Source organism: Notolabrus celidotus, chromosome 20, assembly GCF_009762535.1.
Source record: "Notolabrus celidotus isolate fNotCel1 chromosome 20, fNotCel1.pri, whole genome shotgun sequence".
NCBI classification, from domain to species: domain Eukaryota; kingdom Metazoa; phylum Chordata; class Actinopteri; order Labriformes; family Labridae; genus Notolabrus; species Notolabrus celidotus.
The window spans coordinates 16,788,913-16,801,396 of record NC_048291.1 but is presented as its reverse complement, the minus strand read 5'-3'; the positions used below and the strand labels follow the sequence as shown (position 1 = coordinate 16,801,396).

General features: G+C 42.4%; 1 protein-coding gene across 2 annotated transcripts in view; it reads right to left on the bottom strand.

Moving 5' to 3' along the window:
* LOC117831699 (dedicator of cytokinesis protein 7-like) overlaps window positions 1–4,706 on the bottom strand; it is a 39,324-nt gene extending 34,618 nt beyond the window's left edge. Inside the window, exons 1-5 of one of the 2 annotated variants that reach the window (XM_034710498.1) lie at window positions 4,284–4,706; window positions 2,312–2,393; window positions 838–1,016; window positions 513–581; window positions 273–399 (exon numbers count right to left, since the gene is read on the bottom strand). In XM_034710498.1, coding sequence (XP_034566389.1) covers window positions 273–399; window positions 513–581; window positions 838–1,016; window positions 2,312–2,393; window positions 4,284–4,333 — 507 coding nt within the window. In that variant the 5' untranslated portion in view covers window positions 4,334–4,706. The remainder of the gene's footprint in view (window positions 1–272; window positions 400–512; window positions 582–837; window positions 1,017–2,311; window positions 2,394–4,283) is intronic. The other variant, XM_034710499.1, reaches the window with a different exon arrangement.
* Window positions 4,707–12,484: the final 7,778 nt, after the last annotated feature.

The following is a 12,484-nucleotide window of genomic DNA, read 5'->3' as shown; positions in this document are numbered from 1 at the left end:
TGACTGTGTAATGGATAATGGGCAAGGCAGATCTACTTATCCATTACCCGTGTATGCAAGGTGAGCTCACTGAGCATATTCCTACTCATATTGCTCTACGCATCAAAATAAAAGACTGGCTTTACTGACTTACAATTCTCTTCACTACTTTGTCCAGATTTAAGCTTTCAAGCTACATTGGTAAAACAGTATGTACAACAGCTCAATAAAATGTGGCAAGTGAACCCAAATGAGTGGAATGTCACTCGGGTTTGATCATCAGCATGAGCTACCTGGTCGTCCTGCCGCTCAGCAGCAGCGGCATCATCTAGTTCAAAGGTCTGTTTGACAAGCCCTCGCTGCCTCTCCCTCTGACGCTCTGAGTTGTGGGGGGTACACATGGTGCTGTATCGCTGATATCTTGAAGAAAATTAAAAAACATTGTCCAAGTAATTTAACTTAATCATGTTAAAAGTGAACAGGACAAAGTGGTGTTCATGAACGATGTTGATTCAACTGGTACCACAACTTACTTTCTTTGAATAATGAGCCAGTCATCACTGTAGACAGCCAGGGCATCCCTCACTCTGGAATCCAGTGAGCTACATGGTAAACACATCACTCATTAATAATTAAGCCAACATACATCTAATATGCACGTCTGTTCAGTGTCACAGAGACAAAGGCTTTGCTCCTATGTGTCCATGTTAACTATTATCTTTCCTTCTGTGTGAGAGCTAATGTAAAGACTAATCTAAAGTGTGTGTGTGTGTGTGTGTGTGTGTGTGTGTGTGTGTGTGTGTGTGTGTGTGTGTGTGTGGGGGGGGGGGGTTACAGTATGAGAGCAGCGTGACTCACTCCTCTTCCTCAGGCAATGGGGGCTCCAGTGTAACACACTCTTTATCCTGGTGGAGGAGCTCCAGGTCATCCTGGGGGAACTCCATTAGCTGTCTGAGAGGGCCGGGCTCCACCCCAGGAGCGTGAGCGCTCACATATTCCTCAAAGTCCACAGGGTCAACCACCTCCGTCAGGGGCAACTGTCAATCAACATTAAATCATTACGAACCAATATCTAAGGCACAGACGTGATAGTGGATCCTAATCTGATCAGCGTGATGAGAGGGACTCACAAGGAAGAAGAGGAGACAAGATGACATTAGGAAGTAGAGACAGGAGATGTATGAAACTCATGCATGATTAAAAATAAAGGAAATTAATGTAAAAGAAAATAGGAAAAAGTAGTCATGTTTTTACTAGTTTCGGTTAGCATGCTAATGTGGCTGGCTAAACAACATGGATATTTACATCTTGGATCCTGTCCAGCTTTCCTAGCAATGAGCAGAGCAGGTGAGAGAAACTTTGAGTTACCAATCGCTACAAACAAACTTAAATCATGAGCGGTGGGGATGATAACAGTAGTGTTCAAAGTTGTGACTTTTTAAAGGTGTGTGAACCATAGACTGTAAAAAAAATGGACGTCATCTTGCTCTGCTCGAAGTGAGGCCGCCACAAAGAACTGCTCCCCCTGGTGGCTGGCTGCAGTATATGTCAAAAACTCTGTCTCCCCCATTCATTTGAATGGGGCTGCGGTCAAACTTTAAAAAACAAATACACATCATACAAATGTTTCTGACATCTGTATGCTGTGGTATGTAGTTATTATTAGACTGTTTTGTGTTCAAGGCCTCTTTTTTCTTTTTTGTTAGTTATTAGAGGTTAAAAACAGAGTTTTGCTTCCAGATTTACTTTGATTGACGGCTGTCATAAGGACTCTATTTCCCATAACTACCTGTTGTTATTATGCTAACCATACATTATCCCCTACTTAATGCATCATTTAAGGGGTATTAAAGCTGGGGTTGGTAGTCTTGGAAAACTAGCTCCCAACTTGGCTCCCAACTGGCCCAAAAACTGCCTCTGTCGACAAGGGGTAAGACTGCACTGAGTTAGCAGGGCATACTCCACAGCCTATCTCCTGTTTCTCAGTGGGTTGTTTTCTGTCCACAGCAAGGTCCAATAACAATTGCAAAATGTCTGCAGAACTAACCAAAATGCCCACCATCATCTTTGCAACCTGACAACAGACATTTTCCAAAACTAAGCATCTATTATGTAACATAGGAACTTGCCCTGACTTGCCCTTGTCTGAAATACATGGGTAAAAGGGCAGTTACAGTTATATCATGTTTCATGCTTCAAACCCCCTTCTTTCAACACCCAATTACATTCCTTTAATAGACTTCATTAATTTAAGTTCCACACATGAACTAGCTAGCTGGATCTTTAAACCCCCCTCCTGAAACTTCAGGAGGTTCAACTCAGTGTGACTCACCGGATGGTGTGGTCGTTTCTTGGTCAGCTGTGGAGAGCCATAGTCTCTGGAGACTTGTTTTCTGACCTCTGCAGCAACCGTCCTGAGCATGAAAGATGTGAAAGAAAGAAAGAGAGCAGAGAACATCAGTACAAATTAACATAAAAAAATTAAGCTTAAGATAGATTGAAAATTCAGTGACTGAGTTGGCTTTTGATTCGGCTTTAGTTTGGGGTCATCAGTCCAATGTTTGAATACAAAGTACTTAAAGTGTAGAAGAAGTTGAATGATTTTACAAGAGAAATCTTGAGAAGTAAATCTGTCACTCACAGTGCAGCTCAAATCCATTTCAGATTCTTCGTTAAAACTCTTTTTAAAATGTCTAGCTTCCCTTGCAACCTCTAAATTTCAGAGTCTTCAGCTTCTGGTACCAGTGGCCACGCTGAAGGCCAGCAGCTGTTCTGATCTGGGACTGTAGCGGATCTCACAGAGAGGTGGCTAGCTGGCCTCTGGGAGCAGGCACAGAGCCAGAGCTCTGTCCATGGCCACTGTGGACTAACAGCAAATGTGAGATTTGAAGAGAGACAAGGTGGGGGAAAAACTCTCACAGATACAGCAAGCAGCTGCTACCCTAGAACCACAGAATTACTCTTTCTTTCATATACACAGCTGCAACGACCATTTCATGGTTTGAAAGATTACATAGCTTCATAACCGTCCCTGACTTTTCCTTCTTATTTACAGTTCACAAGTATTATCCTCAACAGATGTGGCAAGAGTTTTGAAGCTCTTTGCACCTCAATCTAAAACAGGAAAAAGGAAAGCTATCGCCTGCAAGGGCAATAGCCAGACCACCCTCTCCCACCCTTTCCTGCATCCGGCACTCAACAATAGTCTAAGGAGAGGAACAACAGGACTTGGGAAATGATATTGGAGACTTTTCAATGCAGCGAATACCTCTACATGATATTGGGCGATCAACAGGCCCGCTAACAAGGTTACTAACAGAAAGTGCCCTGGTCAAAAATGCATTATAACCACTGTGAAGTCTTTATTTCTACTAAGTTTAATTAGATACAGAAAATATTAACATTAACTACAGAATCTGTCATCCTGTTTGTTTGTCTCATACTTTTGGAAAGGGTTTAGTATCTGGTGGTGCTTAGCTTACACATGTCATGCTGAACTGTACAATAATATGTACTCAACTGACTGGGTGATGTGGTGCATAAACATGTACAGCAAGTCAAACCTAGAAAAAAAACTAACGTCAGGATGAGAGCCAGTTATTAAAGATATTTTGTAGTAAACAGGAGGTACTTGGCTGCACATACTTCCACACACACCAGTGTTGTCACAGCATGTTAACTAAAATATGCATCTGACAGATCGAGATGCTTTCACCATTTCTCATAAAGTCTGATCAACTGTATGATCATAATTAGACACACTAGTTTATGAGTCCATGCAGTGCAAATATAATGTTACCTTTTTAAGAAGAGGGAAAACCCGTTTACAACATGTGAAAACAGGTTGCTACAACAATGCTGCGAGGCGTTCACACGGTACAAGAACAAAACAGCTTGATGAAAATCACTTATTAAGAATTGTAAAGAAATTCCCTTGATGTTTGAACACTGTAATACTCCCAAATGACATATTTTAGTCATTATATTAACCCTCAGCTTGACATTGTTGTCCATAAGTAGCTAAATCATTGCTTATCACAATGCTCTGACGATGCTACGTTCATGGACGTTACAAGACATGATATTCCTTTCTTTAAAGTGTACAATGCTAATTATAATGGCACACGCTGTTCAAAGCACATTTTTTTAATTCCAGAGGTGTACAGGAGTGATTAAACTGGCCGTATTATGTTCACTAGTGCCTTATAAATCCTAGCACACTGTGGCTATAAATCGTCTGTCCAGCAGGTCACTCTCGCGGCACAACTGTAGCTGTTGAACGGTAACTTCTGCTCCAGACTTACCGGTTTATTTTATGAGCAAACGCCCTCCTCTCGCTCGCTGTAGATGTCATTTCTTGTCCCCATGTAAAGAAGCTCTTCAAAGTCAAACTGAAAGTGTTTTTCTCCTCCTCTGTTTCGGTTTGTCCCGACTTCTCCTGTAAAGCTGTGGACTCCTTCAAACCGCTTCCTTCTCAACGCCGGACTGTAGATGGATCTCTCCTTGATCCTCCTAGCGGCTGGGAGCTGAAGCGTCGACATCAGTGTCAGGCTGGCTGTGTTGCATACAATACATCCGGCGGAATTTCAGAATAAAATAAGATCAACTTGACTAAAAAGCTTTCTGTTCAGGTACCTCTGGTGAAATAACATTATTTTGTAGTATATGTTTCCATATCTATTCCATTGACATGTTGCATCCTCTCAAATTTACCGATTTAATCTCATGACGCACTGACGTAAAAGTCATTATTTACTTCCGGTCTTTTTGTTCCTTCAGCAGTAGTGCACCAAGCTTGTACTAGGTAGCTACATCCACCATCTGTGCATGGTTAAACCTCACCTGACCGGTTTACAGCAACCCGATAAGGGCACTATCCACCTTAGTTTCACTGTTTCATTTCAGTATAAAATTTAGGAAGTAGGCTGAATCATTTTCAGACACAACAGTATCATCACAATGTCATGCTTCTGGTATTTTTTTCTGTATTTTCTATTTTACATATTTATTTTATATATTTATTTTATTATATTTTTTATTTTATTATATTTTTATTTTATTATTTGATTCATCTTTATTTATAATTATTTTTATGATTATTATTAATATTATTATCATTATTTTTTAAATTATTATTATGTTTATTATTTTACAACAGGGCTTAGACAATCATCAAATGTCTTATCTCAGCTCAGCAGTGACAGATATTTCTTCCCCTAACTGCAGTTCAAAAGGCCCAAATCTGCACAGTCCAGTGTCATCAGCGGAGGAAATGCACATTAGCAGCACCTGAAGGACTGCCTGCACTACATTATGTCTATACACAAATACAACTCAGAGCGTTGTAGACTTCACCAGCAGGTGGGGCTGTTCACCACGATTGGAAAAGAAAGGAGGCCCTGCCACATCAGTGATTGTTTAAGATTCAGTCCTCAGATTTGACCTCTAAAGGATATAGGAAAAAGCTACAGCTTTGTTTACTGGCCTACTGCCTCACAGTGACTGTTATAATAGAAAGTCAAGTGATTAACAAATACATTATATATCTTCTCAGTTAGATACCAATTGATGGGAAGATTTTTTTTCAGGTGGGTAAACAAACCTGTGTAAATCCTTTTCTCTCTCGCCTTTTCTCTTTGTTCGACCTTCTGAGGAATGATACTGACATGGTTTTCTGGTGTAGAACTTGTCAGTCTATTGCGATTAAATGTCTACAACTCCCATCCCTCTCCTTGCACTCCATACCCTCATGCCTCTATGAAGAATTAATAAAGCAATGCTCACTGCTGCAGCCCCCAACCCCCCCTACTGCTCATTCCTACTACCCCACAGTCATCTTATTCAGCACCATGGAGAGCTGCTGCAGGTACTTGGGTTGTCCTCTGTGAGATGGCTGATGAATGGTTTGTATTGTATAGGAGGGATGGGAAAATGGAGTGGATAGATGGAGGTAAAAACTAACCTTGCATGACAGAGGCTAGGCTGTTTTTCCAAGCAAGGACAGACATCTCAGGGGTATGTGTTCATGCATGGAGCAGCAGAGAGAGCAGCGTTAAAGCTCACAGCAGGCACAGGTCTGGCCCATAAACGCTGCTAATGAAAATAAATGAATCCATCTCCGCCATACACCGGCACGCTTCTATCACAATGCAGAAATGAATCTTTCTCTCTCTGCTGCCCTGAGGTTCAGCAAATTCTAATTTATTGTGCAATTGTGCTTTCCGTAATTGATTGTTTTATTAATGAAATATGATAAATGGCTCCTCCTGGCTTTAATATGCAAATACATCTCGCACCCAATAAAACTCTCCTGACAAAATCTATTTCTTAACATTTACGATTAATATATACTTATTCCTTCAGTGGATATGCCGTGTGTCTGTGTTTCATTTAACTGCCCTTGCTTAGTAAGAAAACCTGCTTACTTTAAGGGGCTGAACCTCTCCCTGCTCTATCCCTCTGTCCACACCTTCCCTGCCTTTCTGTTCTTCGAAGGCTTTCAATTCCTAGATCTGCACTATTGTTTGAGCGCCCAGCCCCCCTGGCAGTGAGAGCCCCCCACCCCACCACCACCACCATCACTGCTGTGTTACCAAAGAACAAAAGAGAGAGTGTCAGACACCACCCACTAGATCTCTTTCACACCAGAGCCCCCACCTCAGTTCCAGATGGGGTTGCTTTTTTCAGGGTTTCTCTCAACCACAAGAGTCCTCCAAAATGGAGCTCCCCCCCTCCCCCAGAGCCCACTACTCAGCTGCTCGTCATCCACCTGCTCCGTCGCCACGCGCCCATGGCCAGGGCACGTCCCTTCTCTATCCTGGCCCACCAGGGAGTCCTGTTAGAATCATTAACCACTTTTTTCACTGGGGTCTGCTTCCAGATTTTTACTCCTTTAACTTTAACAACATTAACCCCTAAAAAAGCAAGGGCAAAATCAGAACTAGGCTTTGATTGAAAAAATAAAGAATAAATATCCACAATTAAGCAAAATTTGTTAAAAAAGATAAAAATTTCCAAACATGATGCGGTATAATAAATAGTTAAAACAAGTAATTGCATCAGGTCATTCATCTGATCTTGAAACAGGATGGAGGACTTACACCAGACCGAATATTCTAATCAATAATGCTAATTCTAATCTGCATCCTGTGGTGGTGTCCTATACAAGGGGCAGGCAGATGCTCATTTGTTTGATCCTTCCGAAGTATCAACATGTAGCATCTTCAGGAGCATCTCTTCTTTAACCTACACCCCTGTCTTGACCTTTCCCCTCCAGGGACAGAGAGTGAGGAGCAGCAACAGGACACATCTGCTAGGAGACAGCTGTTACGTCTCCCAATGTTGATCCTACTGTCGCAGCTAGGAGGGGGGTTAAGGTAATAATTGCTCAATCACTGAAAAAATCTGCTTAATTGCTACAAAACACACAAATCTACACCCCTTAGTGTTCATCCCCTCCTCCAGCCTTGGAAGGGTATATTGAGCTAATCACGCAAATGAAAAGTGTGTTGCATTTTTATGCAGATTCACTCATAAACTGTAAAGAGTAAAGACACAAGTGAATGTATTTTCTGCAACACATATGCTCTGCCACCAGTATGCACAGCCACACTTTCTCCTCTGCCTACATTACATGCATGGCTGCTTACTATCCTGTCACTCACTACACAAGATTTAAGGAAATATTCCATTCCAGCTCTACTCAGAGCAGTCACTGCACAGAGCATACTGCCATTACTCTGCTGTATGCTTGAATATATGCAGATATATGCATTTTATATGTTTATGACTTCTTAACAGCACTTGCTGAAGAGTTCTTACAGGTTCTGTGCTGCAGGAAACAACTACACCCCCATCACATTTACCACCACCCCCATCCCACCACCATCCTCCAGTCCCTAAGGGTTCAAGCACCCAAATCAATTGAAAGAAAGAAGAGTGCACCGTGGTCCTCCCCTACATCTGTCAGGGAGGGAAAGCAGGAGGGGCCGCACTCATGGGCCATACAGGGGAACAATATCACTCCATCTGTCACAAACCGTTTCATCTCTAATGGGATGAAATATAGCTCACAAATACATCTACCTCTATATCATCTATGTGTATTAGCTTACTGCTGCCCAAGCCTGTACCAATTCCCAGAAGCATACGCAGTGGCTTTTTGTCTCATATTACGTTCCTCCCACCAGCCAGCACTTTCCAACCACCTTGCAAATTATGCTTTTAAGCCAAACAGCATGCAAGAAGACATTTTTCCACTTTACACAGTGAACCAGAAAATGAAAGACTAGCAAGTAACACAATTTGCATGTAAAAAGTTTCAGACTGGATGTGCAAAGTGGCGAACCTGAAAGCTCAATGAAAGTAAAAGCACATATTGTATTAAGAGGGAACACTGGAAAAAAAGTAAGATGCAATCTGCTAATAACCCGAGAGCTCTTTCATATTCAAATAGTGCCACTGTGTCTGGAGGATGGGTGTGGCCAGTTGATTCTTCTTGCCTCCTGAGCTGTCGTGGCTTTGTGCTTTCCACAATCCCATTTTCTCTATCGAGTTATGCTACCGGACTGGTCATCACTCACCACCGAGGACAAGACTGACAACGCTGACAATACCTGGCGCTGTACGCTGCTCTAGGACAAACCAAAGGTAACACAGTGATCCGGTAAGCTGTAGAAACAGCACAAAGCGGCCTGCCTGTTTACTTGAGGGAGGAATGAAAAAGTAAAAAAACACAATATCCCCAAGAGCCATCATGCATCTCTGTGAGCAGCAGGTAGAGCTGCAATCTCAGTCATTCATATTTAATTCCACAAGAGTTTCCGGCCAGACTAATGTGCTATTGATTTCAAGTCTCTTATTACTGAAACTGGGGAGGGCCATGAAGGCGAGAGAGCTGGACTTCAGGGAGTGAGAGCAAGAGATTGAAAGAGTAGAGGTTGAGGGATAAAGATGGAGGGGAAGAAAATAGAGTGCGATGGCTAAGACAGTGAGTTTTCCTAGAGGACATTATCAAATTCCATTTGTGCCTGTGTCAAATAATCTGATCTTCCCCTGTCAAGTAACTACAGAACAAATTCTACATGAAAGCACAATGAGTGCGTCTCAGGTTGAGGCACGGCATGTGTTTTATATTATTTATTGTTCATTAAAAGTCAGGCCGTTCCGGAAGCTAAAAACAGCTCAGCTAAACAGGAGCAGGCGTACTTACACCTCGTCTATTTGTTTTATGTCTGTCACTTGCGTGTTTTTTTCATGTCACATAGAAAGAGAGCTGCAGAAAAAGCAGCAAGAGAAAAACAAAGAGAATGTCTAAGAGCTTTGTGTATTCAAGGTTTCTCCCCAGATACCAACTCAGACAGGACAAAATGAAAGATTAATAACTATGGCTTTATATCTAAAAAGCTTTGGTGTAAAACACAGCCCCTTTAAAGGAAGTTGGGGCTTTTTCGTCCAACCTGGAGCCACATGACCATTGCACTGACGTGCGCTGACACAGATTATGTAAAAATGTATGGCTCAATGCATATTCTTCTCTTTAATCAAATTATAAGGATGAAAAAATAATTATAGCCTGAAAAGGTTAAACACATCTCATTGTGCACTGACTTCAAACAAACAAAACATAGATAACTGGTCACAGAAAATTAAACAGGCACATGGAAAGCAGAATATAATCCATAAATAAAAAGATGACAAGAGCGTCTACTTCAGAGACCTCCTCCCACCAGCCTGTCTACTCTAATAATAGCCCAGAGACAACAAATCCAGACAGACAGAGGGAGAGAAAGATATAGAGAGAAAGAGAGGCGAGAGACAGAGAGACAGAGAGAAAGAAGTGAACCCATGAGGGAGTCTACAAGAAAATTGGCAAATAATACATAAAGGGTTGAATTAGGCCAGTTGCCATTATCAATAAATGGCCTTTTAAGAAAGGGGCTAAATTAATTTTGGATCCTTTCCTAAAAGCAATAACTGCTTTACTGCTGCTGCCACAAATCCCTGAAATGCCAAGAGCCCGGCCGAGAAGAGAGACCACTGAATTAACCAGACCTGAGGCTGAATCATCCTCCCCATCCCCCAGATACACTGTCATAGTGTCACTCGCTCGCTCGCTCGCTCTCCCTCTCCCTCTCTCCCCTCCTTCTCTCTCTCTCTCTCTCTCTCTCTCTCTCTCTCTCTCTCTCTCTCTCTCTCTCTCTCTCTCTCTCTCACACACACACACACAAGGCCACTACCTTACCGCAGGGCAATGGCAACAGGCATTCATTTTGACGTAATACTACAGAAAGATAGACTTAAGAAACAGCAAAAGCTAGGCCACGGAATTCAGACCTTGAGGGGGTTTGCAATTTACAAAATGAAGTTTCATGGTACACTTCTAATTCACATATACTACTACTATATGTCTTTGTATAAACAAATCTAAACTATTTAAACCATGCTCTAAAATATAAAGGCATTTACTGCTCCCTGTACTGTATCTTCTACTATAATTGCATACTTCATAACAGTGCTAAATATGTTCGCTGTGTGTGCTCATGCGCTTCAAAATCAGTGAACTCATTTTTGTAAATGCTTAGAGTTCATCCCTCTGGCACCGAGGAGCATTCCATGATATGCCAAGACAAATGCGCCACTGCACTGAGACTCATAATCAGCACTAGTGGAGGAAGCCTTTACAATAAGAAAATAATCAGTAGAATAACAAAAAGCCTTTTAAGCAAAACCAATGCTTGATCCTTTGATTCAGTAATGTACAATAGGCGCTTCAAATGCCCTCTTACCCACAGGGAGGATTCAGCTGCCGTGCTACTAACCAGGGCTCTAATGAGGGGCCACAATTAAGCCCATTTATTCACATTAAGTGTGAACTATAAGTGGGGCTGCAGTCAGTTGACAGACCTGGGTGCTTTTGTGTTACAAGAGCCGCTTTTATTCAGCAAACAAAGACGGAAAAAACACAAGCACCTAATGACTGAATCTCGCCATCTCTTAGACGTTCATACAAAACGGCAGAAACACACACACAAGTGTGCGCATGCACGTTTAAAAACGCACTCTTCCTCCCTCTCTTACAAACTGACTCAAAGGCTCCAACGCATCCGGGCTGAGTTGAGTCACTGCTTGACAGAGTGGTGGGGGCGGGGTTAAGAAAGACTGACAGTGGGGCTCCATCTCTATCCTCTTATTAACGCTTAACGAGTGCTTTCCTCATGCAATATTCATCTTCACTAATATCATCCAAGCTCTGAGCCGAGCTTGCTACTTATGTAAGGCAATTATGTAAAATATCAGACTATGTTAAAAATCTGACTGGAAGAGAGCTGCAGGACACTGACAGAAAGAGAGAGGGGGCATACAAGAGTGACTATGAAGGATGGACTGAGAGGTGGGAGAAACAAAAAGAGAAACGTATAGGAGGAAATAAGCTTTGCTCTATCATTATCTAAATAAAGGTTCATCTCTATTCACACATCTCTGAAAGATAGGTGGTCAGTGTCAGCAATGCAAATAAATTTCCTTCCAGTCCTTCCAGCCAGGGATGTCTGAGAGCTCCTCAAGGTCAACAAGGGAGAGCAGAGCAGAAACACTGACTGTTGTCGCAGGAGGGCTCACATCACAAGTTGTCATCATCGACTGACATAAAAGCAAGCAGGGGATGTTAATGCAACGCAAAGCACCACCTCTACTGGCTATCTCACTTCCTCAAATGAATAGCAACTCTGGACTCATATAAACAAACATACACTGATTTACGCACACTTGCACACGCACCCCCCCCCCCCCCCCCGGTCAAGGCCCTACGGGGGTCTGCACAGAAATAGGTCATTTGTCACACATGATGTCCCGGGGCAGGGGATGCATTATAGATGAGCCCAAACAGCATGTCTCAGTGAGCACTCACCACACAGCTAGACACAGGAGGGAGCAGCAGGAGGTGGGCAGGGAGGGATGAGAACTCTTCAGGAAGGGGAAACAGGAATGTCATAAAGTAAGACAAAAATCACTGCTGGCCACATTTCTGTTCACAAAGCAGAGAAAAGAGATCATTCAGCAGGACCTGATAAGAACAACAGCCACACCTTTCTCAACTTTTCACTATGCGGACATGGGTGTATTCATGGGGTATCTAATTTGTTATTCTCATGTCTGCACCTGACCCTATAGCCAGCCATCTGCCTCGCATGAGAGGTGCAGGAATCATCCGCTCATTATTCCAGATTTAATGCTTTGTTTCTAACCACAATCCACACCCAATTATTGCAATATTTTGTGTCCTCTCACCAAAGCTTTAAATCAGTGCTTACCAGTGGAGAATTCAGACTCAGAAAGTCTGCCCATCAACGCTCAAAACCGCTTTTATGTGCAAAGACAAAGGCCTAAGGAGGGAATTTGTTTGCTATGGCTTTAAACAAGCCTAAATGGAGAATAAGTGAGAAAGAAAGGGGCTGTGCTGAGGGAGAAGTGAGTGCAAAGTGTGGGGAACGAGGGAAACAAGTCT